We start from the raw sequence: 27734 nt of genomic DNA on the forward strand, positions 1-27734 counted from the left end.
TGAACAAAACGATGTGTTTAATCGTTTTAAACAAGAAAGAACTAGGATTAAAACATACAGGGAAAAATAATGGAATTCCACAATATCTCAGGATACAAAAAGGTCACTGTAAACACAGTACAGTGCTGGTGAAAATAATTTTCCAGTTTGAGCATGCGAGTCTATTTTTGGCACTTGAATATCTTCGTTGGAGGCTGAACAGCTGACAAAATGTTTGCGTGTGAAAATATACTGAGGGTTGGGGGTGCGGGGTACAGTTCATGAGGTTGAGCTCAAGGCACCACAACAATGCGCATGGTGTTGGTGTAGCCAGATCCTGGACGCCAGCCTGTGACAACGATGATAATGTCGCCAGACTTGAAGTACTTCCGGACTTTGCCTGAAAATCAAAATGTTGGATGTGAAAAAGAACTCAAGCACAAAGGTAAATGGTTATTAAACAGTCTTGATCACATCTAAACCCACGTTTTACATTAAAGGGATAGTTCACCCAAAAATGACAATTCTGTCATTAATTACTCATCTTCATGTTGTTACAAATCCGTAAGACCTTCGTTCATCTTCAGAACACAAATTAAGATATTTTGGATGAAATCCGAGAGCTTTCTAACCCTGCATAGGCAGCAACGCAACTGACACGTTCAAGGCCCAAAAAGGTAGCAAGGACATCGATAAAATAATCAATGTGACATTAGTGGTTTAACCGTAATGTTATGAAGCTACGAGAATACTTTTTGTGCGCAAAGAAAACAAAATCAAATGTATTTATTCAACTTCAACTGTCAAGTTCTGTGTCAGTCTTGGGCCTTGAAGATGTGAATTTGTGTTCCGAGGATAAACAAAGGTCTTACTGGTTTGAAACGACATGAGGGTGAGTAATTAATGACAGAATTTTCAGTTGTGGGTGAACTATCCAATGGTATAGTTTGTGATTTCAGTACACGTTAGCTTTCAGCTTCAGCTTTAAGGCTGTTCACACAAAAAATGATAACTATAAAGATAACAATGACGATAACTATATTAGCGCATATTCTGACTTAAAGTTACTTTTATTCAACCAGCTATTTTTTTTTTTTTTTTTGAACGGAAATGACACAGGCTTCTCCCAAAAGATAATAAGACAATGTACAAGAGGCATCATTGTGGAAAAAAAATTACATTTTACAATTTCTCAGCTTTCATTTACATTTGATCAAAAAGTGGCATGTCCAAAATTATTCATACCCTTTGTAAACTGTCACAGTCTATGAGAAAAATCCAAAGTTCTATACCATTTCAAATAGTCCAAGCTGTTCTAAAGCATCCTAATTACCCTGATTAATTGGAAACAGCTGTTTTAATCAACTTAACAGGTGAAAAACAGAAGCTCTCTGCTGTTGGTTTGTGGACAGTCATGGCTAAGACAAAGGAGCTCACTGAGGACCTGTGGCTGTGCATTGTGGCTGCTCACAAGTCAGGAAAGGGCTATAAGACCATATCTAAATGTTTCGAAGTTCCAGTGGCTACAGTGTAAAGTATTATTAAAAAATACAAGGCATTCTGCACTGTGACAAAATCTTAGAGGATGTGGTTGGAAGCCAAAAGTGACACCTGTGCTGGCCAGGAGGATAGTGAGAGAGGTAAGAAAGAACCCAAGGATCACCAAAGCCATCCTGATGAATCTGGGCTCTGCTGGTGGCAACATCTCAAGGCAGACAGTCCAACGGACACTGAACACCGCTGGGTTCCACGGACGCAGACCAAGGAGGACACCACTTCTCCAGATAAGACACACAAAAGCCCGCTTGGCCTTTGCAAATGCTCATCTGGACAAAGAAGAAGCCTGCTGGTCTTCTGTTTTATGGTCAGATGAAACAAAAATTGAATTGTTTGGCCACAATGATGGAGCCTTCATTTGCTGGAAAAAAGGAGAAGTTTTCAACCCTAAGAACACCATCCCCACTGTCAAACATGGTGGTGGGAACCTAATCACAGTAAACGGCACCATGAAAAAGGAGCAATACATCAAAATTCTCAACAACAACATCAGGCAGTCTGCAGAGAAACTTGGCCTTGGACACCAGTGGACATTTCAGCACAACAACGACCCAAAACACACAGCAAAAGTGGTGAAGAAATGGTTAGCAGACAAAAACATTAACATTTTGCAGTGGCCCAGCCAGAGTCCTGACTTAAATCCAATTGAGAATCTGCGGAGGGAACTAAAGATCAGGGTGATGGCAAGGAGACCCTCCAACCTGAAAGAGTTGGAGCTCATCGCTAAAGATGAATGGGCAAAAATACCAGTGGAGACATGCAAAAAGTTGGTCAGAAATTATAGGAAGCATTTGATTGCTGTAATAGCCAATAAAGGCTTTTCTATTGATTATTAAGAAGGGTATGAATAATTTTGGACATGCCACTTTTTGTTCAAATGTAAATAAAAGATGAGTAATAATTTTTTCCACAATGATGCCTCTTGTACATCATCTTATTATCTTCTGGGAGGTGTCTGTGTCATTTGTAATCCAAAAAAAAAAACTTGCTGGTTGAATAAAAGTAACTTTAAGTCAGAATTTGCCAGAGGTATGAGTAATTTCGGGCTTGATGGTATTAGGCATGAGATGATAACCGGTTTCAAGGTTTACCGCGGATTGAAAAAGTCACGGTTTCAAAACCGCAAAGAAAAAAGTTAAACCGTTCCTAGGATATATGCATTTTTTGTGTCAAAGTGAAAGCGCAGGACTCCCTACTAGGTTGTGTGTGTGCGTACCTGCAGCGAAAACAATGCAGCCCCTCCCCCAGCGGTTAGCGCAGCATGCGCGTGTCTGTGATTGTGCACGTGGGCCGCAGTCAGTGAGACTCAGCAGTAATATAAGTTCAGGACGGCCGAAGGAGGTGAACCCCCACAACTTTTCCCCTCCGTCAAAAAAGAAGTCAGCAGTGTGGGAATTTTTTGGGTACCGCAAAAATTCTGACGGCCACGGCTTGGAAGAGGAAGGTCAACGGACATCATGTTTAAAAAGAGTCGCATGCTAATTAATAAACATTAGCTAACATCAACTAATTTCCTCTTGCACATTACTTTACAGAGTGGGGAATAGCAGACTATATGTACTAACGTTACATTTCTGTGATTGAACATTAGTACAACAATTAAGTTAAGGTGAAATCACGTCTTTGCTTTAAAGCCTTCTGTCACGTTAAAGGTGCAGTGTGTAGATTGTTGCGGCATCTAGCGGCGAGGTTGTGAATTGCAACAGTCCACCGCTCACCCCTCCCTTTACAGAACTACGGAAGACCATACAGGATTAAAATCTCGCCGTTTTTGACAGCAACGAATAGTGAGATTTCTTTTAAAACTTAATTTCCTGTCTGGTTTATTCATCAGGTAAAATGGCAGATTCTGCATTATGATTGGTCACATCACCTGTCAATCAAACTCCAGCCGAAAGGTCAGTTAATCATGGCTATGTGTGAAGTATTGGCCAAGCAAAGCCATCAAGTTTTCTCTAGCTGCCGCCAGCCTCTCTTTAAAAGGTAAGCTGCTCTGTAAATGACTTTAACTAAATCAGTGTGCATCTGTTAGTGTCACACTAGATGAAGTGCTAGATTTCTCTGGATGTCTCATTACCGATCTCCAGGGCGAAGCTGACACGTAGATCCACATCCTCGGCCCATACATCATTAGCAGGCTTGGTGTAGAGGATGGGGATGACGCCGCGATACAGGTGCAGCTGCCGGGTCGTCTGGCCATTACGGGTCACGGCCATGATAGGAGAACGTGGCCTGTATCTGGACAGCAGCTGGGCAGACCTGAGGAGACAGAGACAGGTTGACACAAAATATTACGACAGAATTATTAAAGAACTAATAATAATAATAATATTATTAATATTAATAATTATAATTAGCCATGGATAAGATGAGCATTAATGTTACACTAATAAGCACAAATTGTTATTGCTAATAGAACAGGACTGTGTTTTATTGTTTTCATGAAGCATGTATTTTAATGGTTTAATGTGTAATACATTATAAAATATAGATAAAAAAAGATTATTTTTATTATTATTACAGTATTATAAAGTATTATTTGGTAATAATAAGTAATAAAAATTAAATGAAAATAAATAATAATAATACTAATATTCTAATGAATGTATTTTAATTACTATGAATATTTTCTTTGCTAATGCTTAATGGTTTAATATGAAACAACCATATTTATAATATCTATTATTATTATTATTATAAAGTTATAAAGGTAATAAAGGTAATAATAATTCAAGAATATTATTAATAATAATTATAATGTTATAATTAATGTATTCTAATTGATATTAATAGTTTCATTGCTAATAGAACATGACTGTTTTATTGTTTTCATGAAGCAAGTATTTCAATGGTTTAATATATAACACATTATAAAATACATATTTAAAAACAACCACAATAATAATTAGGTAGTAATAATAAGCAATAATAATTAAAGAATATAAATAATAATGATTTTAATAGTTTAATATGTAACACATTAAAAACTATATATTTTAAAACATCCACAATAATAATAATAATAATACTTATTATTAAATATTATTAGGTAATATAATAAGTAATAACAATTAAATAGTAATTGTAATAATAATAATAATATATTTAATATTAATATTTTCATTGCTACTAGAACACGACTGTGTTTTATTCTTTTCATGAAGCAAGCATTTTAATGGTTTAATATATAACACATTATAAAATACACATTTAAAAACAACCACAATAATAATAATAATAATTATTATTATTATTATTATTATTATTATTATTATTAGGTAATAATAATAAGCAATAATAATTAAAGAATATAAATAATAATGCTTTTAGTAGTTTAATATGTAACACATTATAAAATATATATTTTAAAACAACCACAATAATAATAATAATAATAATAATTATTATTATTATTATAAAATATTATTAGATAATAATAAGTAATAATAATTAAAGAATAAAAATAATAATATTAATTATAATAATAATAAATGTTATATTAATATTTTTCATTGCTAATAGAAAATGATTGTGTTTTATTGTTTTCATGAAGCAAGTATTTTAATGGTTTAATATATAACACATTATAAAATATATATTTTAAATTAACCACATAATAATAATAATAATAATAATAATTACTATTTTTATTATTATTATTATAAAATATCATTAGGTAATAAGTAATAATAATTAAAGAATAGAATAATAATAATAATAATAATATGTAATGTTATATTAATATTTTCATTGCTAACAGAACATGACTGTTTTATTGTTTTATATATATATATATATATATATATATATATATATATATATATATATATATATATTTTATTAACAGTAACAATAGTAATTATTATTATTGTTATTATTAGTAGTAGCATCATTAGTATTAGTATTAATATATTATTAGGTAATAATAATAATTTAAAAATATAAATAATAGTAATAATATTCTAATTAATGTTTTATCAATATTTTCATTGCTAATAGAACATGGCTGGGTGTTATTGTTTTCATAATAATTTTTAGCTGACATTTTATTTACATATATCTAAAACATTACAGAGCCTACTAGCATCATAAAGGAATAAAGGAAGAAATAAGTTCAGCTTTTTAAAAATTTTTACATCCGGAGGAGTTTTATTTTGCTATAATGACTGACTGACTGTACATTATCCCACTTAATTTGGCTTCCTACCAAATAAATAAACGCAAAAAGTTAAAATTGGAGTTACTTTTGTAAATTTAGGAAGTGACTATGGTTCGTAAGAGACATAAAACTTTGAAATTGTCAATTATATAATTTACAGTAGCTGCCATCATACAAAATACTTAACAATATAATGATGCAACTGAACAACCAGAATCAAGTATTCCAGACATATGTGCAATAAATAGACAAATTGCAAATGCTGGCTTGAAATTGTATCTTCTCTAGTTGGAGTCAGCCTAAAAAACATACTCCTGCATATGAGCCCCAATGAGGGTGCACTTTTGCCTCTCTGCAGCCTACTGTGGGACAAGTGAATAAGGAGTTTAAATTAGCCTACAAAATGTCAAGGTTCAGGCCTGCAAAGGTCAGACCATCTCGCTCCGTGCAACGGGATGCATTTCGATCAACTACTTGGCAAAATGGAAAATATATGTTAGTGAACCAGAGTCCGTGAGTAAATGCACCTAACTAACTCTACACAAATAATAAAATCGAGTGTAAAATATCAAACATAAATATAACTGGCATAAGAAGACGTGCGTCTTACAATGCATACATATGTTTTACAATCTCATGTGCACAGCACTGAGTTGAGGCCACTGTACCTAATATTAGAACCAAGTGTGAGTGTAAATGCCACTGTAAGCCTTTAGGGTTATTGAGAGTGTTTCTGACCTTCCACTTTTGGTGAGCACAATGATGGCACTGGCACAGCACTTGAAGGAGGCTTCCACTGCACCAATGGCCACAGACTCAGTGGGGTCACGGGTCAGATGGGAAGTACGGCGAAGCTCTTCAAATAACTGCCTGTGGAACATAGCAGCCTCGGCTTCACGGGCGATCTGACGCAATATGAAGAAATGAGACAAATGAGGAGACAAGAACCTTATTATTGTATTGCCATAGTATGTCACAGTCTGATACCATTCTGGTACCACCAGTGCACTTATTTTGATGGAACTCTATTCAGTTTGACAACATTAAAAACCTTTTGTACCCAATTAAAAATGGCACAGAAACAAGCACGTCAAAGCACAGAACTTGCAAGGGTAACAAGAAAAAGAATTGAACTTAAATTTAAATTAAATTAAATGACCCCATGATTTACTCACCCTCAAGCCATCCTAGGTGTATATGACTTTATTCTTTCAGATGAGTACAATCGGAGTTATAATAAAAAATGTCCTGGCTCTTCCAAGCTTTATAATAGCAGTGAATGGGTGTCCAATAAAGTGCATCCATCCATCATAAAAAGTGCTCCACATGGCTCCAGAGGGTTAATAAAGGCCTTCTAAAGCAAATTGATGCATTTGTGTGATAAAAGTATCCATATTTAAAACTTTAGAAACTGTAATCTCTAGCTTCTGCTAACTTTCAAATGCATCTTTACAAGAGAGTAGCGTTCCAGTGGATGACGTTGGACGTAGACGCAGCGTAAGCTCTAGTGAAAATATGCTAGTCTCGCGAGAATCAAGTTTTGTTTACAGCAAAGGAAAACCAGTCTCTCTTGGCTTTTATCGAAATTGACATTTTTCGTTTACAAATCCTCGTTTTATACTTCTAATTCTTGACTGGTGTTGTTTTGCTCTCTCTCTTACACAAACGCATCAATTTGCTTCAGAAGGACTTTATTAACCCTCCGGAGCCATGTGGAGTACTTTTTATAATGGATGAATACAATTTCTTGGACTTCAAAATAGGGCTGTCACAATTCCTCGATTGAATTCAATACTCGATTTTAAAAAATCCTTGATTGCATTTTGCTTGTGTTGAGTAACCAAACTTAAGTTAATAGGTGGTAAAGATACACACAAGCAGTATTAATTAAGATATTAGCCTAATATTTCACCTACCTGACTGGAAATGATAAGAACAAACACAAATGTTGTCAAAATTCTTGCCCTGGAAATCCTGGTTTAGTTTGGCCAAACACAAACTTTTTTTGGCATCCTCTGCAATCATTTGTTATTATGCGTATTGTACATTAGCTCTATGTTTATAATACATCATATATTTTAACAGTTTTGTTTAATAAAACCACATGATTACATGCTTTTAACACTTTATCTCAACTAATTATTATTGCTTCATTGCTATTATATACAGGGTTTCTGCAGATATGAACAAGTGAAATTTAAGACTTTTTAAGACCTTTTTAATACCACCTTATATGAAATTTAAGACCTAAACCTGTAATGGAAATAGATATTATATTACATGCATATATGTAATATTTAATGTGTTTAATGTAAAAAGTAAACAAAATTTCATGGCTGTCATAAATTAAATTTATTACTACGATATACAGTGAACTTTTCATATCAGCAGATACTATTCCACACAAAATATCCCCATACAAGTATCAATAGAAATATCTGATGTAAAAAAAAAAATGCGATCCTTGTTTGGAACTATTTCCGTTGGTGAAACAGAACAAAACAGTGGAAATATTTTGTCTAATATGTAAGTAACTACTTGACTAACTATTTGTTTATTGAGCTAAAATCAATGTAACATTTGTAATTGTGAGAATTTTCAGCAAAAAGCTCACTTGGTAAATTACTGAACTATATCATGTTATAAATAAACTATACATTTTAAATTTTTACCTCAGTGTGTTTCTCACAAATAGACCAGAAATACACTATCCATTATCAATTTCTGTTTACGTTGAATGTATTAAAATAGAAATCTTTCTTGCCTTTCTATGCTTCGCTAGTTGTTTTTGTCACTTCAGTTTTAATCAGGCGGTTTGTTCGGTCGGGCAAGAAAAAAAAACATTTTAAAAGTATCTCGAAGGCTGGCGGTCAGCTAGCTCGACCTATATTTATTATTATTATTGATAACATTATATACAGAAAAGGGTAGTTTGACCTGTATTCTGCTACTGCGATTCTGTCTGAAGACTGAATCTGGCCCAACTGGCCTTAGCCAAGCCCTATATTCATTTTTTTTTTCAAGCTAAGTATCGCTAAACTTGCACTTCCTCATAGCTAAAAAGTTAAATCCATTTTACTTCTGCGGTACAATCCGAGAGAGACTCGCGCCAATAACAGAAAGCTGATTGGCTATTGCATGTTGGTCTCATTTGTAGTTTAAATACAGTAAATTATATTTGGAATAGTGAAATAAAGAACTACAACACCATGGAAACAACAAAAAGAGAATTTAAATGAGCATTAGAGGTAGCGTTACATGGACATCGGAAAAATAAGACCTGTGTAAAATTATTTAAGACCTAGATCAGCGAATTTAAGACTTTTTAAGGCCTAAAATTGTGATTTTTAAATTTTAGACTTTTTAAGACTTTTTAAGACCCCGCGGAAACCCTGTATATATGTATTTTAAGTCATTTTAAAGGTTATTGTTTATTTAGGTCTATTTTATTACCTCAAACAAATTATAATTATAATTATAATTATCAGATTACTTGAATAGATTGTCTGAATAATCAACAGATTACTTGATTAACAAAATAAGTGTTAGTGACAGCCCTACTTCAATCTCAACAGCCATTCACTGCCATTATAAAGCTAGGAAGAGCCAGGACATTTTTTAATAATCTCTCAATGTATTCGTCTGAAAGAAGAAAGTCATAAACACCTAGGATGGCTTGAGGGTGAATAAATCATGGGGTAATTTTCATTTTTGGGTATCCCTTTAAGAGGTTTGGGGTACTGCTTAGGAAGCTAAACTTACAGTATATTATTGACATGTTAGTACACTCAGGCACCAGTCAGGGCAAAGCCAGCAAGTGGCACTCTTGATGGTACCTGGTGCTGTGTGCGCACAGACTCTAGAGGGTATTCACCCTTTGCGGTCTCTCCACTCAGCATGATACAGTCGGCACCGTCGAGCACAGCATTGGCCACGTCGCTGCTCTCGGCACGGGTGGGGCGGGGCTTCTTGATCATGCTCTCCAGCATCTGTCAGTCAAAGAGACAATCAGTTTGCGCTGGATGAACTGAACCACCTCACTTGCTTTTGCATGGTGTCTGTCCTGACCTGTGTGGCGCAGATGATTGGTTTTCCAATCCTGTTGCAGCGACCAATCATCATTTTCTGAGCCAGGAACACCTTCTCAGTTGGGATCTCAATACCCAGATCTCCACGGGCGACCATGATACCATCACTAGCCTCCAGGATCTCATCAAATCTACAGAAGTAATATAAATAAATATTTATTTATTAAATATATTAAATATTTATTTAATTTTATTTTATTTGATACAGTTGGGGTCAAAAGTTTAAATACACCTTGCAGAATTTTCAAAATGTTAATTATTTTACCAAAATAAGAGGGATCATACGAAATGCATGTTATTTTTTATTTAGTACTGACCTGAATAAGATATTTCACATAAAATGCGTTTACATATAGTCCACAAAAGAAAATAATTGCTAAATTTATAAAAATGACCCTGTTCAAAAGTTTACATACACTTGATTCTTAATACTGTGTTGTTACCTGAATGATCCACAGCTGTGTTTTTTTTTTTTTGTTTGTTTAGTGATAGTTGTTCATGAGTCCCTTGTTTGTCCTGAACTGTTAAACTACCTGCTGTTCTTCAGAAAAATCCTTCAGGTCCCACAAATTCTTTGATTTTTCAGTATTTTTGTGTATTTGAACCCTTTCCATCAATGACTATGATTTTGAGATCCATCTTTTCACACTGAGGACAACTAAGGGACTCATATGCAACTATTACAGAAGGTTCAAATGTTCACTGATGCTTCAGAAGGAAACACAATGCGTTAAGAGTCAGGGGGTGAAAACATTTTAAATTTGAAGATCAGGATAAATTTAACTTATGTCTTTTGGGAAACTTGTAAGTATCTTCTGTAGCTTCTGAAAGGCAGTACTAAATTAAAAAGTATGATATTTAGGCAGAATAAGAAAAATGTACACTTTCTGTTTAAAAGTTTACACCCCTTAATACATTGTTTTTCCTTCTGGAGCATCAGTGAGTGTTTGAAACTTCTGTAATAGTCACATATAAGTCCCTCAGTTGTCCTCAGTGTGAAAAGATGGGTCTCAAAATCAAACAGTCATTGTTGGAAAGGGTTCAAAAACACAAAAATGCTGAAAAACAAAAGAATTTAACTGTTCAGGACAAACAAGAGACTCATGAACAACTATCACTAAACAAAAACAAAAAAACAGCTGTGGATCATTTAGGTAACAACACAGTATTAAGAATCAAGTGTATGTAATCTTTTGACCCAAACTGTATTTATTATTTACATTATCACTCACTTGCGCACACCCTCATGGTTCTCCAGCTTGCTAATGATCTTGATGTCTTTGCCTTTCTCTCCAAGCACCTTCCTGACAGCTTGAACATCAGCAGCTTTGCGGATGAAGGAGGCAAAAACCATGTCGACGCCCTGCTCCACACCAAAAAGAAGGTCCTGAATGTCCTTCTCAGACACTGCAGGCAGGTCAACATTGGCACCGGGCAGGTTCACGCCTTTCTTGCTGCCCAACATGCCTCCGTTTTCAATCTCACAGTTTAGGAAATCAGAACCTGGAATGTTGAATAATATTAAAACAAGGTACTGAGTCCTGCAGTGATGTTTCAAAAGGTTGAAAACACTCTTAGATATAATTACGATAGGAGAGATTTGTAACTTACCAATTTCCTTGACCTTGAGTGAAATGAGACCATCGTCTACATAAATATGGCTGCCCTGCTGCACCACCTTTGTGATGTTCTTGTAGTCCAGCCACAGAATCTTATCATCGCAATTGTCCTTGAAGCTGTCATCCAGAGTGAGCTTGATTATGTTACCTTTGACAAGCTTGACCTCCTCAGTTCCGCTCTAAAGAAACCACATACGTACACGAGATCTAAAACAGAGTTTCTAATAACATCAGAAAAAAATGACACACTGTACTTACGCCCTTAATAAGTCCAGTCCTGATCTCAGGGCCCTTGGTATCCAGAGCAATGGCCACAGGTCGGTACTCAATGCTACCAGCTCCAAAACTCTCAGTGGCATCACGAACATTCTTGATGGTTTCAGCATGGTACTGTATAAAACATGTTATTTACAGTAGAATTGAGTGTGTAATATTTAAATGTTCTAAATATTAACTGTAAGTGAGCATAAAATTTTAATAAATATGCACAAATGGGGGAAAATAAGCATGAACGAGACGAATATACAATAGTGGCCAATACTAATTAAGTAAAAAAAAATCTCATATATAAAAAATCTCATACATATATATATATATATATATATATATATATATATATATATATTGTCACAAGAGGAACAATGCGGTTTTCGTCCTGGTCGTGGAACAATGGACCAGCTCTATACCCTTTTCAGGGTGCTGGAGGGTTCTTGGGAGTTTGCTCAACCAGTCCACATGTGTTTTGTGGATCTGGAGAAGGCATTCGACCATATCCCTCGCGGTGTCCTGTGGGGGGTGCTCTGGGAGTATGGGGTCCGGGGTCCTTTGCTAAGGGCTGTCCGGTCCCTGTATGACCGGAGCAGGAGTCTGGTTCGTATTGCTGGCAGTAAGTCGGACCTGTTCCCGGTGCGTGTTGGACTCTGGCAGGGCTGCCCTTTGTCACCGGTCCTGTTCATTATTTTTATGGACAGGATTTCTAGGCGCAGCCAGGGGCTGGAGGGGGTCTGGTTTGGGGACCACAGGATCTCATCTTTGCTTTTTGCGGATGATGTTGTCCTGTTGGCTTCCTCAAACCAGGACCTACAGCAGGCACTGGGGCGGTTTGCAGCCCAGTGTGAAGCGGCTGGGATGAGAATCAGCACCTCTAAGTCCGAGGCCATGGTTCTCAGTCGGAAAAGGGTGGCTTGTCCTCTTCAGGTTGGTGGGGAGTCTCTGCCCCAGGTGGAGGAGTTTAAGTATCTTGGGGTCTTGTTCACGAGTGAGGGAAGGATGGAGCGGGAGATTGACAGACGGATCGGTGCAGCTTCTGCAGTAATGCGGTCGATGTACCGGTCTGTCGTGGTGAAGAAAGAGCTGAGCTGTAAGGCGAAGCTCTCGATTTACCGGTCGATCTACGTTCCTACTCTCACCTATGGTCATGAGCTTTGGGTCATGACCGAAAGGATAAGATCCCGGATACAGGCGGTCGAAATGAGTTTCCTCCGTAGGGTGGCTGGGCGCTCCCTTAGAGATAGGGTGAGGAGCTCAGTCACTCGGAGTGAACCCGCTGCTCCTTCACATCGAGAGAGGCCAGTTGAGGTGGCTCGGGCATCTGTTCCGGATGCCTCCTGGACGCCTCCCTGGGGAGGTGTTCCGGGCATGTCCCACCGGGAGGAGGCCCCGGGGAAGACCCAGGACACGCTGGAGGGACTATGTCTCTCGGCTGGCCTGGGAACGCCTCGGTGTTCCGCCGGAAGAGCTGGAGGAAGTGTCTGGGGAAAGGGAAGTCTGGGTGTCTCTGCTTAGACTGCTGCCCCCGCGACCCGGTTCCGGATAAGCGAAGGAAAATGAGATGAGATGAGATTGTCATAGTTATGTCAGTTTATGTATTTGGTTTCTCCCATTGTCTCCCCCCGCTAATCTGTCTGCTTTGGTTTAGTCCTTGTTATCTGTATCACCTGTCTTTGTAATTAGTCACCCTTTATAAGTCTGTCTTTGAGTTCAGTTTAATGTCGGTCTTTGCTTTATGTTTACGTTTGGTGTGTGGAAATTCTTCGTGTTCCTGATCTGTCAGCTCCTTGGATTATATTAAAAGACTTTGTATTTGTTAATTAGTGTATCGTCTCGTCTTGTGCATCACCGCACCGTAATAGTGAATGACCGACCGAATACAGTTTTCACGGCGTTTTCCCCTGCTTTTTTTTCCGTTTTCTGCTCAGTGTTTGTTTTGTATTTTCGTTATGGATAACCCCGCCGTCCTCATCCTGCTCCTGGAGTCGGGGAACCGCTCTCTCGAGGACCACACCCGAGACTTTGTGCGACTCGTTCCACTCACGCACTACCCGGACAGCTGCCTGTGCAACTTTTTCCACAAAGGACTTAACACCTCCTCCAAAGCGCGGCTGTCCGGGGAGGGTCCTCGGGAGAGCATCGCCGAGTACATCAAGTGGGTGCTGGTGTCCTGTAGGACTTCGTCGACCGCGGAGAATGACACCAGCCCCACTTCAGACCCAGAGCCCAGCCAAACATCTCCCCGACATGCGGAGTGTGAGCCCGAGCGCACCGCAGAGGAACCTGAGCCGCGAGCGACAGAGCCAGAGTCCTGCACGTCGGATCAGGTGCGTGAGCCGGCATCTACATCCGCGACGGTGGATAGCAACGTGGAGCAAGTGAGGGCAATGGAGAGCCCTGCCCACTGCAACACCGCTGGTGGTGAGCTGGATAACAACTCTGGGGACTTAATTGATTTTTTTTCTGATGTTTTGGACAATCATTCTGAGGACTTAATTGATTTTTTTTCTGAAATACCTACCTGTCACGATTCATCTGTCAGTCAGAAATTCCCACCCACCCCCCCTCTTCTGTTCATGTCTCTGTCCGTCTGGCCACCGCTGTCCCCTGTCAGCCCCTCTGCTCACCCTCAGCACCGCACCGTTATTTATATATATATATACTCATATAATACTCATATTATTTATTGAAATGCTAAGTTTATATAGCTATTGCAATTCTGCCTTTTCTCAAAATTTTGAGCTTTTATCTCACAATTCTATCTCTGCTACGGAATTTTAAAAAAGTATATCTAGTGCCCTATGAAATCTGTTTTATTTTTTTTCCAAACTTTAATTCATTTTGAACATTTTTCTAGACTTTTAAATTATTAATCAAAAAGCATGTAATTAACCAAAATCATGAAACTTACACAATTTAACAGCAATTTATTAGAAGTTAACCAAACATTTACATTCTTAAGGCCCTATAAAATACATTTTATTTTTTTTACCAAAATTCTGTTTTATTTTTTAAAATTCCATTATTTTCCGTTTTGATTTTTCTGCACTCTGTTTTAATGGTTTAATAAAAAAATGCATAACAAAAAGCATGTCTAAATAACCGAAATCATGAAACTTACACAATTTAATAGCAATTTATTAAAAGTTTAACAAAAATATAGATTTTAAGGCCCTATGAAATCTGTTTTATTTTTTTTTCGAAATTCCATTTTATTTATTTTTTTAAAATTCCATTTTTTTTTCCTTTTAAATTTTTCTATACTCTGTTTTAATGGTTAAATTAAAAAAAAAATATTAATCAAAAAGCCTGTCTAATTAACCGAAAACATGAAACTTACACAATTTAACAGCAATTTATTAAAAGTCTAACAAAAATGTAATTTTTAAGGCCCTATGAATTCCATTTTATTTTTTCCCAAATTCCATTTTATTTTTTTTTATTTTTTTTTTTTCCAAAATTCAATTTTTTTACTTTTAAATTTTTCTGGACTCTGTTTTAATTGTTAAATTAAAAAAAAAAAAAAGGAATCAAAGAGCATGTCTAATTAACCTTTAATTAGAATCATGAAACTTACAAAATTTAACAGCAATTTATTAAAAGTTGAACAAAAATTAAATTAAGGCCCTATCATTTTTTTTTCTCAAATTCAGGTTTATTTTTTTACCAAATTCTGTGTTTTCCATTCATTTTATGGATTCATTTTAATGGTTTCATAAAATTTTATTAATCAAAAGCATCTCTACTATTTTTTTTTTATTTTATTTAATTCACAGACACTAGTCCTTATTGCATTTTGATTTAAGTGTACTGACCTACTTTTGATTTATTCATCTCAAAATTTGGCGTTATAAATTCCATTTTTATGACTGGATTTCATGATTCCATCCATGTTTTCTGCATTGTGGAAATCATAGGTCCCTATATATCTCTGAGAACTGCAAGATATAATATCAAAATTGCAGGATCAAGGCTTGCGCAAACAAGCAGGAACAAGCTTCCATTATATTATATTATATTATATTGCACCATTTTTTATCTCCTTCAGAAACATTAAAAACCCTTCTTAGACTATTTTTCCTTCTTTGTTCTGCTTGTACGCTGTTCTTGCTTTTAGAAGGAAGCTAAAGTTTTATCGATTGATGGCGTGAGCTCTGAGACCTGTAATACTCTACTGAACACGATGTTGCAAAAAAGAACAAAGTGAACATGTCTTTTCGCTGTAAAGTCTACAGCTCAGTCGGCGTGATAGTCTCTGTCCTGTGTGTCCAATCGCAGACTCGAGGCAGAGACAGAGAGTATATATATAGAATCAGGGAGAGACAGGTTATGTTTCCAGTGACCCACAGAAACATTTGACTGCTTCTGATCTTAAACTGTTAGTTTCAGTGAATAAGTATGACTGGTTTAACAGCTTTACTGATAGTTAAGTCAAAATTTAGCTTTGCTTGTGCAGCCTATATTTAACTAACCTGTGGTAACATTAAATAAAACAAGACAGAGCTTCACCTCGCCAGTTTTACTTTCATTCATAAAATACAATATGCATATGTAACATGAATCGCCATAACCATTCATAAACACTCTAATTTGTATAATAACAACAACATTTATTGCAACCGCTCCATTGCAGAGCCTTTAAAAAACTCCAACGGCTCTGCTCCATCATTACTTCTAACTGGTGACACGGTGCGCAATGACAGTTGGGTAGTTTTCCCCGTCCACTTCCTGTGAAGTGGAGTACCGATGTTCCCTTATTCCCTATGCCGTTCGCAGTGCCCTTTGAACTGAACATGTTCGCTCCCTTCGGTTTGGAATCTCACTTAAGATGGCGGAATACCCTGTGAAGTCCACTTCGCAGTCCACTTACGGTCGAATGGAACGCACCTTAACTGTCCTATTTAGTCTCCCTGTGTTTGCTGTTCTTGGCTGGTTTGTTATATGTTTGACGCTAGTAGATGTAGAGGTTTTGTTACTGTTAGCTTGTTCTTGCTGTGCCCCATCCTGGCCAGCCTGTTCGTTTTCCCCCTTGAGGTGGTTTTTTGGTGTTGCTTTGTTTTATTTTTCTAAATAAAGAGCCTATACTTACTGCATTTGAGTCCTCACCTCATCTTTCCAATCGGACCGTGACTGAACAAACCAACCAAAATGAGGACTCAGCAGAGAAAAGGTTTGCATCGTTCACCAACCTCTAATGTTCACAGTCCTCTCTGCGAACGCATGCTCCAGCTCGAAACCTTGAGATCCCTCCATCAACGGGGAAGGGATCTAAGGGAATTTGCCCTGGAATTCAGGAGTGCTGCAAAGGGGCTGGGCTACAATGACTCTGCTCTGAAAGACTTGTTAAATTATGCCCTTGATGAGCCCATCTTCTGGGCAGCCCAGGCTGAGACGCAGTGTGGAGGATTCTCCACTTTTTTCGGTAAGAGCTGCAGCGCCCGCTCACTACGTTCCTGAGGCGGCGGCGCCTGCTCACTACGTTCCCGATGCGGCGGCGTCCACTCACGGTGTTCCCGAGGCGGCGGTGTCCGCTCACTATCCTTGCAAAGCGGCGGTGTCCGTTCACAATGTTCCCGAGGCGGCGCCGTCTGCTCACGATGTTCCCGATGCGGCAGCGTCCGCTCACTGTGTTCTCCAGGCGGCGGTGACTGCTCACTATCCTTCCGAAACGGCGGCGCCCGCTCACGATGTTCCCGATGCGGCAGCGTCCGCTCACTGTGTTCTCCAGGCGGCGGTGACTGCTCACTATCCTTCCGAAACGGCGGCGTCCGCTCACGAGGTTCCCGAGGCAGCAGCGCCCGCTAACGAGGTTCCCGAGGTGGCGGTGTACGCTCACAATCCTCCTTGAAGCGGCAGTAGCTGGTCACGATGTCCTCGTACCGGTGTCCATGTACCTCATACATGTTCCCGAGGCGTCGGGTCCCGCTCACGATCTCCCGGGGCAGTGCCTGCTCCTGAACTCTGCCCTGTCCCTCCCTGGTCATCTGCCAGGGTTCCGGAGCCTCCCGATCCCCCCTGGCTTAACCCACCCTGGCCTGTTTTCCTGGTTTCGACTCTGACCCACTATCCCTCCCCCTGTTCTGTCCTCTCCACCTCTCTCCTGGACTCTTGTTTTGTGCCTCGGACTCTGGAGCGTCTGGAATCCACTCCTTAGGGAGGGGGTTCTGTCACAGTCTTCCGCTGGTGTACCAGGGATGGCCACCAGAGGACACTGTGTTTATGTTTGAGCACATGGCTTGTAGTGTGTTTGTTTGTTGCCATGTGCTCCTATCTGTTGTCGGACCCCGCCCATCTTGTTACCTTGTTATTGTTTCAGTGTTTCCACCTGTGTCTCCCCCATTAACTGTCCTATTTAGTCTCCCTGTGTTTGCTGTTCTTGGCTGGTTTGTTATATGTTTGACGCTAGTAGATGTAGAGGTTTTGTTACTGTTAGCTTGTTCTTGCTGTGCCCCATCCTGGCCAGCCTGTTCGTCTTCCCCCTTGAGGTGGTTTTTTGTTGTTGCTTTGTTTTATTTTTCTAAATAAAGAGCCTATACTTACTGCATTTGAGTCCTCACCTCATCTTTCCAATCGGACCGTGACATTCACAACCATATCTCAACACGTATAACAGTGGCTAACTGTAACAATGCTATATTTAAAAAAAAGTAAATTATTTCAATAAGTAACATATAATTTAGAGTAAAATTATACAAAAGGATGCCGTATTGTTACAGAGTGTGAATTTCAGGTTAAATATAATAAACTTACAGTGATCTCAGATCCAAATATGATATTAGTAACAAATAATAAAATAAAAACTAGTATTAATGTTAGTATTAACAATTATTAACTAATTATAAGATGATAAATACGATGTTAAAATAAGAAAGTCCTATGAAATACATTTTATTTTTTTCTCAAATTCTGTTTTTTTCCAAATTAGATTTTTTCAGTTTACATTTTACAGTTAAAATAAAACATATTAATCAAAAAGCATGTCCAATTAACCAAAATCATGAAACTTATACAATTTAAATGCAGTTCATTAAAAGTTTAACAAACATTACTGTCACAAGGATGGTCTGAGACGAGCGGATCCATATGCAGCATTTAATTGTACAGGCAAACAAACACAAAGGGCAGGCAGCAGAAATCGTAGTCAAACACAGGCAGAATGGTCAGGGCAGGCAGCGAGAATCAAACACGGGAAGGAGTCCAGGAATCAAAACACGGGAAAACAAACACGGAAAGAAACGCTCAGAAATGCAGCCGGGGCAATACAAGACTTCGCGAAGAAGCTGTGTGTGTGAGTGGTTTATGAACAGTCAGTGTGATGAGAAACAGATGCGTGCAGCAACCAGTGCAGTGGGTCACGAGGAGCAGGTGTGAGCAGTGATTGGTGCAGTGGCTTGTGGGGGATGAAGTCCATGATGTGTAGTGCAAGAGTTTGTGATGACAGGACGACGGAGGCTCAAATTGTGACAGAGCCCCCCACCTAAGAGCGGCTTCCAGACGCTTCAAATACCTGTTTCGGAGAGTGATGGAGTGGGCATTGCACAGAGGCATGAATGGAGGCCCCGGTCCATGTGCAGGTGGGAGAACCAGGAGACTGAGGCGGAGCCGACGGAGGAGAAGCCATGGTGGAGGAAGGGTTGGCTCCTCCATGGGGCCGACCGACAGAGGTGGTGGAGCCGGTGGAGCCCGAGGCGGAACCGGAGAGTCGAAGGTCATGGGCGACACCGAGGATCCGGAGGGCCAAGGCGGGAACCCAAGGCTCTGGCGACCAAGGCGGAGATGGAGGTCCGGAGGTACACGGCGGAGCCGGAGCGACAGAGGACCAAGGCTGTGCCCGCGGGAGGGAGGAGGTCCACAGAGCCGGTAGGACGGAGCGAGACGAGGCGCAGCCGGAGGAGTAGGAGTCCAGAGGCGAAGGTGGGGGCGACGACCGACCTGGGCGGAGCCGGAGGGACGATGGAGCCCGGTGGAGCTGGTGGACCGACGGCCGACAGCGGAGACGAGGGAGCAGAGAGCCGTGGTGGAGCCACAGGGTCGGAGGGCCGAGGCGGAGTCCAGGACTCTCTGAGGCTGGAGGCGATGGTGAGGATCCTCCAGCCAGGGCACCGATGGAGACTGGCAGTCCCACGGCAAGTCCTCTGCACCGAAGGTGGGTTGAGGTTAGCAGAGGGACTGTCAGGAGACAGAGGTGGTAGGACTGGGGCAGTGGGGAGGGTGGGTGGGAGACCTGACAGTCCATACATGGCCTCCGTGGCCAGAACGGGAAAATATACAGTCCATAAATGGCCTCCGTGGCCTGAACAGGGCAGGACAGGAATCTCAGGACGGCTGGACGGAACAGCGGAGGCTCTGGAAGGCTGGGCGGAATCAGCGGAGGCTCTGGAAGGCTGGGCGGAACCAGCGGAGGCTCTGGAAGGCTGGGCGGAATCCAGCGGAGACTCTGGACAGCCGGGCGGGATCGGCGGAGACTCTGGGAGGCTGGACGGAGCCATCTTGGCCGGGGACTCAGGGTTGGTGGCCATCTTGGCCGGGAACTCAGGAACGGCGGCCATCTTGGCCGGGGACTCAGGAACACGGCGGCCATCTTGTGTGCAGACTCTAGCGTGGCAGCCATCTTGCGTAGTGGCTCTGAGCTGGATTTTACTGTGGGAACATTGTTGTCCTCTTCTTTGATTCCCACAGTAAAAGGAGAGCCACTTATTTGCAGAGCAATGTCAACATAAATTTGTAAAGTCCAGCTAGGTTCGATCATAGGCATCAGTGAAGCCAATGGCTCTAAGAGTCCTCCACGGAAGAAAATCATCAGGCATACATCATCCATAGTAGACTGATTAGCCAATTCGATGAAGTCCATTCGCATTACTCCTCAACAGACCGCTCACCTTGTTTGAGACGCATGATCTGTACCGTGGAGTTCGTGCTGGAACCGGATGACACCATACTAGCTGCTGGATCCTTGTAATGGCGAAGTCTTCTGTCACAAGGATGGTCTGAGACGAGCGGATCCATATGCAGCATTTAATTGTACAGGCAAACAAACACAAAGGGGCAGCAGAAATCGTAGTCAAACACAGGCAGAAAGGTCGGGGCTGGCAGCGAGAATCAAACACGGGAAGGAGTCCAGGAATCAAAACACAGGAAAACAAACACGGAAAGAAACACTCAGAAATGCAGCCGGGGCAATACAAGACTTCGCGAAGAAGCTGTGTGTGTGAGTGGTTTATGAACAGTCAGTGTGATGAGAAACAGATGCGTGCAGCAACCAGTGCAGTGGGTCACGAGGAGCAGGTGTGAGCAGTGATTGGTGCAGTGGCTTGTGGGGATGAAGTCCATGATGTGTAGTGCAAGAGTTTGGTGATGACAGGACGACGGAGGCTCAAATTGTGACAGAGCCCCCAACCTAAGAGCGGCTTCCAGACGCTTCAAATACCTGTTCGGGAGAGTGATGGAGTGGGCATTGCACAGAGGCATGAATGGAGGCCCCGGTCCATGTGCAGGTGGAGAACCAGGAGACTGAGGCGGAGCCGACGGAGGGAGAAGCCATGGTGGAGGAAGGGGTGGCTCCTCCATGGGGCCGACCGACAGAGGTGGAGCCGGTGGAGCCCGAGGCGGAACCGGAGAGTCGAAGGTCATGGGCGACACCGAGGATCCGGAGGGCCAAGGCGGAACCCAAGGCTCTGGCGACCAAGGCGGAGATGGAGGTCCGGAGGTACACGCGGAGCCGGAGCGACAGAGGACCAAGGCTGTGCCCGCGGGAGGGAGGAGGTCCACAGAGCCGGTAGGACGGAGCGACGAGGCGCAGCCGGAGGAGTAGATCCAGAGGCGAAGGTGGGGCGACGACCGACCTGGGCGGAGCCGGAGGGGACGATGGAGCCCGGTGGAGCTGGTGGACCGACGGCCGACAGCGGAGACGAGGGAGCAGAGAGCCGTGGTGGAGCCACAGGGTGAGGGCCGAGGCGGAGTCCAGGACTCTGAGGCTGGAGGCGATGGTGAGGGGATCCTCCAGCCAGGGCACCGATGGAGACTGGCAGTCCCACGGCAAGTCCTCTGCACCGAAGGTGGTTGAAGGTTAGCAGAGGGACTGTCAGGAGACAGAGGTGGTAGGACTGGGGCAGTGGGGAGGGTGGGTGGGAGACCTGACAGTCCATACATGGCCTCCGTGGCCAGAACGGGAAAATATACAGTCCATAAATGGCCTCCGTGGCCTGAACAGGGCAGACAGGAATCTCAGGACGGCTGACGGAACCAGCGGAGGCTCTGGAAGGCTGGGCGGAATCAGCGGAGGCTCTGGAAGGCTGGGCGGAACCAGCGGAGGCTCTGGAAGGCTGGGCGGAATCAGCGGAGACTCTGGACAGCCGGGCGGGATCGGCGGAGACTCTGGGAGGCTGGACGGAGCCATCTTGGCCGGGGACTCAGGGTTGGTGGCCATCTTGGCCGGGAACTCAGGAACGGCGGCCATCTTGGCCGGGGACTCAGGAACATCGGCGGCCATCTTGTGTGCAGACTCTAGCGTGGCAGCCATCTTGCGTAGTGGCTCTGAGCTGGATTTTACTGTGGGAACATTGTTGTCCTCTTCTTTGATTCCCACAGTAAAAGGAGAGCCACTTATTTGCAGAGCAATGTCAACATAAATTTGTAAAGTCCAGCTAGGTTCGATCATAGGCATCAGTGAAGCCAATGGCTCTAAGAGTCCTCCACGGAAGAAAATCATCAGGCATACATCATCCATAGTAGACTGATTAGCCAATTCGATGAAGTCCATCGCATACTCCTCAACAGACCGCTCACCTTGTTTGAGACGCATGATCTGTACCGTGGAGTTCGTGCTGGAACCGGATGACACCATACTAGCTGCTGGATCCTTGTAATGGCGAAGTCTTCTGTCACAAGGATGGTCTGAGACGAGCGGATCCATATGCAGCATTTAATTGTACAGGCAAACAAACACAAAGGGGCAGGCAGAAATCGTAGTCAAACACAGGCAGAAAGGTCGGGGCTGGCAGCGAGAATCAAACACGGGAAGGAGTCCAGGAATCAAAACACAGGAAAACAAACACGGAAAGAAACACTCAGAAATGCAGCCGGGGCAATACAAGACTTCGCGAAGAAGCTGTGTGTGTGAGTGGTTTATGAACAGTCAGTGTGATGAGAAACAGATGCGTGCAGCAACCAGTGCAGTGGGTCACGAGGAGCAGGTGTGAGCAGTGATTGGTGCAGTGGCTTGTGGGGGATGAAGTCCATGATGTGTAGTGCAAGAGTTTGTGATGACAGGACGACGGAGGCTCAAATCGTGACAATTACATTTTAAGGCCCTATGAAATACGTTTATTTTTTCCCAAATTCCGTTGTTCTTTTCTAGACTTTTAATGGTTAAATTAAAAAAAATATTAATCAAAAAGCATGTATGTAATAAATTTAAATATATTTTGTAAATTACACATTTGTAATGATAAAGTTACACTTCTTTAGGACATTTAAAATAAATTTAAATAAGTCTCTTCTGCTCACCAAGCCTGCATTTATTTGACCCAAAATTCAGCAAAAGCAGTGATATTGTGAAATATTTGTACTATTTAAAATAACCGCTTTCTATTTTAAAATATTTTAAAATGTCAAAAAACGTCAAAGCTGAATTTTTAGCATCATTACTTCAGTCTTCTAATTAACCAAAATCATGAAACATAAAAATAAATACTACTATTAATGTTAGTATTAACAACTAATAATTAATTATAACAATTAAAAATTAGTTATAATGATTAAATGTAATAATTAACAATAATCATAATAACAATTAATAATTAGTTAATTATATAGAATAGGATGGTAAAATAAGAAATATTTTAAAATTAAAAATAAATGCAAGTTATAAAATTTATATTATGTTATACTAAACGCATTAACATTAATATTTAATATTTCAATCCTGATTTTCTACTTTTAAAACAGTTTTAAAAGATGCTTATTAATGCTCACTGGAACTCTCAATGAACTGCATGCTCATATTAACTCGTCCTATACAAGAAGCAACTTTATTAAAGACGAACATGAGCTTTTGACCTTCTCAATCCCACAGCCAGAAATATCATCTGCTTCACTTCATGATAGCTTACTGTAGTAATCTCTGGCAATGGTGCCATGCAAAAAAAGGTAAAAAGCCATGACTTTTAAAGGGGAGAGGTCAGTGGAGTCTAAACTCACGCTCTGGCATGAGCCCAAGATGACTCTACTCAATGTATCGACCACACAGATCAGAGCGGCTAACACGATCAGCTTACAACTTCTGACATTTGAAGAGGCACGAAGGAAATGCCACAATAATGGAGGATCTAAGATGGTACGAACGTCAAGGTTCTACTTGAAGAACTCTTATTACAAGATTAATAAACTCCTATTTATTTCAGTAGAGGTTAAGTGCTAACGGATTACGTTTTTAGAATGGATAAGATCACGTACCTCGTGAGTACCATGGGAGAAGTTCATACGTGCAATGTTCATGCCGGACTTGATCATCTCCTTCAGTGTCTCCACAGATCGGGAGGCCGGTCCTGCATTGAGATAAAGTGAAATTCTGAAAATGTTGCCTTTTTGAGGGATAAGATGTAGATGGGTTTGTTTCTTCACAGTACCAGATCTGGAAATTAGCATTAGGTCACTTGCTCACCAACGGATCCTCTGTGGTGAATGGGTGCCGTCAGAATCCGAGTCTAAACAGTTGATTAAAACATCACAATAATCGACAAGTAATCCACATGACTATTACTGTGATGTTTTTATCAGCTGTTTGAACTCCCATTCTGACGGCACCCATTCACCACAGAGGATCCGTTGGTGAGTAAGTGATCTGGTGACAAACAAATTTGGCCTAAGGCTGAGTAAATGTTCAGCAAATATTCATTTTTAGGTGAACTATTCTATTAAAGAAACACTCCACTTTTTTTGTAAATAGGCTCATTCTCCAACTCCCCCCGAGTTAATAAGTTGAGTTTTACCATTTTGAAATCCATTCAGCCGTTCTCCTGTTCTGGCCATATCACTTTTAGCATAGCTTAGCATAGATCATTGAATTCTATTAGACCAATAGCATCGCGTTCAAAAATGACCAATGAGTTTCGATATTTGTCCTATTTAAAACTTGACTCTTCTGTAGTTATATCATATACCGGCGGAAAATGTAAAGCTGCGATTTTCTAGGCCGATAATATTAGGAACTACACTCCCATTCTGGTGTAATAGTCAAGGAAGATTGCTGCCGTAATATGGATGCAGCAGGCGGAGTAATATCACGCAGCGCCTGATTATCGGCCTAGAAAATCGCAGCTTTACATTTTCCGCCGGTATTAGTACACGATATAAACTACAGAAGAGACAAGTTTTAAATAGGACAAATATCGAAACTCGTTGGTCATTTTTGAACGCGATGCTATTGGTCTAATAGAATTCAATGATCTATGCTAAGCTATGCTAAAAGTGATATGGCCAGAACAGGAGAACGGCTGAATGGATTTCAAAACTGTAAAACTCAACTTATTAACTCGGGGGGAGTTGGAGAATGAGCCTATTTCCAAAAAAAGTGGAGTGTTCCTTTAAGTTCCTTATGTGGTTCACTGACCGATCGTGCAGACGATGCCCGTGTTGCGAGCCATCGTAGGATCGGAGTCGATGTCCAGCAGACACAGGTGCTCCAGGAAGGTTTCCGCCATAGCAGCAGGCATCTGCTGTGTTTGAATGAAGCCCGTAGTCTTTGCCTGAGACATGGCTGGAGCTGTGTCTGTGACTGCTAGAAAAGTCCTAGAAGAAATATGGAGAAAGCAGACTTAGATGACTTATGCAAGGAGGACAGTGATTATTTTGAGAGATAATCCTTAGGACAGGATGTCAAAAATGCAAAAATTCCCCACCATAATTTCATACAAGACTGCCCTTAAAAAAAGAAGTACACTTTAGCATACACTACCAGTCAAAAGTTTTTGAACAGTAAGATTTTTTTTAAATGTTTTTAAAAGAAGTCTCTTCTGCTCACCAAGCCTGCATTTATTTAATCCAAAGTAGAAGTACACTTTAGCATACACTACCAGTCAAAAGTTTTTGAACAGTAAGATTTTTTTTTAATGTTTTTAAAAGAAGTCTCTTCTGCTCACCAAGCCTGCATTTATTTAATCCAAAGTACAGCAAAAACTCTAAAATTTTGAGATATTTTTACTATTTAGAATAGTTGTTTTCTATCTGAATGTATTTTATTGTTTTATTGTTTATTGTGTAATTTATTCCTGTTATTTTTAAAGCTGAATTTTTAGCATTATTACTCCAGTCACTGATCCTTCAGAAATCATTTTAACATTCTGATTTGCTTCTAAAACACATTTATTATTATGATTGTTTATTATTATTTTGAAAACCCAGTAGAATTTTTTTCAGGTTTCTTTGATGAATAGAAAGTTCAGAAGAACAGCATTTATCTGAAATAAAAATCTTTTGTAACATTATAAATGTCTTTATTGCCACTTTTGATCAATTTAAAGCATCCTTGCTAAATAAAAGTATTAATTTATATAAGGTATTAATTAATTATATAATTCACTTTTATTTTAGAAAATGCTGATCTTTGGATCTTTCTATTCATCAAAGAATCCTGAAAAAATGTACTCAACTGTTTTAAATATTGGTAATAATAATAAATGTTTCTTGAACAGCAAATCAGCATATTATTATTTTTTAATGAATTACATTTTTAAATATATTCAAATAGAAAGACATTTTTTAAATAGTAAAAATATTTCACAATTTTACTGTTTTTGCTGTCCTAGAGATCAAATAAATGCAGGTTTGGTGAGCAGAAGAGACTTCATTAAAAAAAAACATTAAAAATGTTAGTAGTCAGTAGTTGGTAGTGTACTTTGAAAAACAGTATTTATTGTTAAAACAAATAACACTTATTATTTTGACATTTAACAGCAGGTTAATTGCAGTTAAATGAAAATTTAAAGTAGTTAAAAAAATTAAATGCAAATAAAATGTACTGACAAACATTTGTTGTAAACTTATAAATATGATTTCATTTCTATTAAATCTTGTATGTAATAAATTTGAATATAATTTGTAATTACACATGTGCAATGATAAAGTTACACTTACAAAGTATTTTTAAAACATGTACATGTGTACACTCAAGTGGCATTTTCATTCATTTTACATTATGTGCAAGTACAGTTTATAATAATAATTTTAAGTAAGTACACTGCAAATGCGAGATTTTCAGAGAATAATGGCTTAAATTTCATTCTGATCCTTGCACAAAGCTATCATAAGGTTTCACATGGTTCACCAGAGTAAATGAGAGCCACTGTCAGCACTGCCTGAGCCAGAAAGGAAGAGTGTGTTTAAATGCATGACTGCACACACTCACTTTTACACACATCACACACACATTCCAGCAAACTGTGATCTCAGAGTACAAAGACAACTTGTCAAAGTAATAAAATATAGTGTATAAATATAATAATAATCAATATCATGTCAATAAACACTAGAGCTATGTTATAGTTTGAACTAAACTGATTTAAATCAATTACCTAAATGCATCAAAGCTCCAATTCCCCACAGAAAATGGCGGGTTAATTTTTTTAATTACATGGACAAAAATATTTCTAATCATATTTAAGGTTCAAATATACGTTTATTTAAATATACTCTCGGTATCTATTTTCATCTGCCCTTTTTAAACGGTCTGTTGAGTACAGTGCCTCCTACCTCAAAAGATGAACGCCTGCAAGAACTTCTGATCGTTCCCACCGCCACTGTCTGAACTTATCCAGTCTGAACTGACCGGAACTACTTCACACAGCTCAGCGTGTTCTTCCGACAGGGTCTGTATAATCCAGTATTTTAAAATAAACGCATATTATTACATTAATAACATTAATACTACGATATCTTGAAAACATTGGTATGTTTATGATATACATTGGGGACTATTTCATAGTTATGTAGGAGTGAGTGTGATCGTTTCATTTTACAAACAACACATTTTGTCGTATAAATTCAGATTTGCATAAAAGTAGACAT

At 39.8% G+C, this 27734-nt stretch overlaps 1 protein-coding gene across 2 annotated transcripts; it reads right to left on the bottom strand.

The window, feature by feature from the left end:
• On the bottom strand, positions 1-27458 carry pkmb (pyruvate kinase M1/2b). Of its 2 annotated transcripts, none has more exons than XM_073831763.1 (11): positions 27420-27458; positions 25282-25460; positions 24126-24217; positions 11661-11792; positions 11395-11581; positions 11016-11286; positions 9764-9914; positions 9532-9684; positions 6434-6600; positions 3614-3795; positions 1-379 (listed from the first exon to the last, which is right to left on the bottom strand). In XM_073831763.1, exons 2-11 carry the CDS (start codon positions 25424-25426, stop codon positions 273-275), a joined length of 1587 nt encoding a protein of 528 aa, XP_073687864.1. In that variant the 5' UTR covers positions 25427-25460; positions 27420-27458; the 3' UTR covers positions 1-272. The 2 variants fall into 2 exon arrangements, with proteins under 2 accessions (XP_073687864.1, XP_073687863.1); XM_073831762.1 differs by lacking the exon at positions 27420-27458 and adding an exon at positions 27242-27339.
• Between the last annotated feature and the right edge of the window lie 276 nt (positions 27459-27734).

This window comes from Garra rufa, chromosome 25, assembly GCF_049309525.1.
Source record: "Garra rufa chromosome 25, GarRuf1.0, whole genome shotgun sequence".
Lineage (NCBI taxonomy): Eukaryota > Metazoa > Chordata > Actinopteri > Cypriniformes > Cyprinidae > Garra > Garra rufa.

What these genes read in the sequence shown, in the direction of transcription:
- pkmb (XM_073831762.1), bottom strand. Translation starts at nt 27,324, where the DNA reads ATGATTAGAAATATTTTTGTCCATGTAATTAAAAAAATTAACCCGCCA. An exon ending in GTGCTCACCAAAAGTGGAAG is followed by an intron (nt 3,796 to 6,433) that starts GTCAGAAACACT and finishes CTGTCTCCTCAG; the next exon opens with GTCTGCCCAGCTGCTGTCCA. An exon ending in CAGCTTCGCCCTGGAGATCG is followed by an intron (nt 380 to 3,613) that starts GTAATGAGACAT and finishes TTTGATTTTCAG; the next exon opens with GCAAAGTCCGGAAGTACTTC.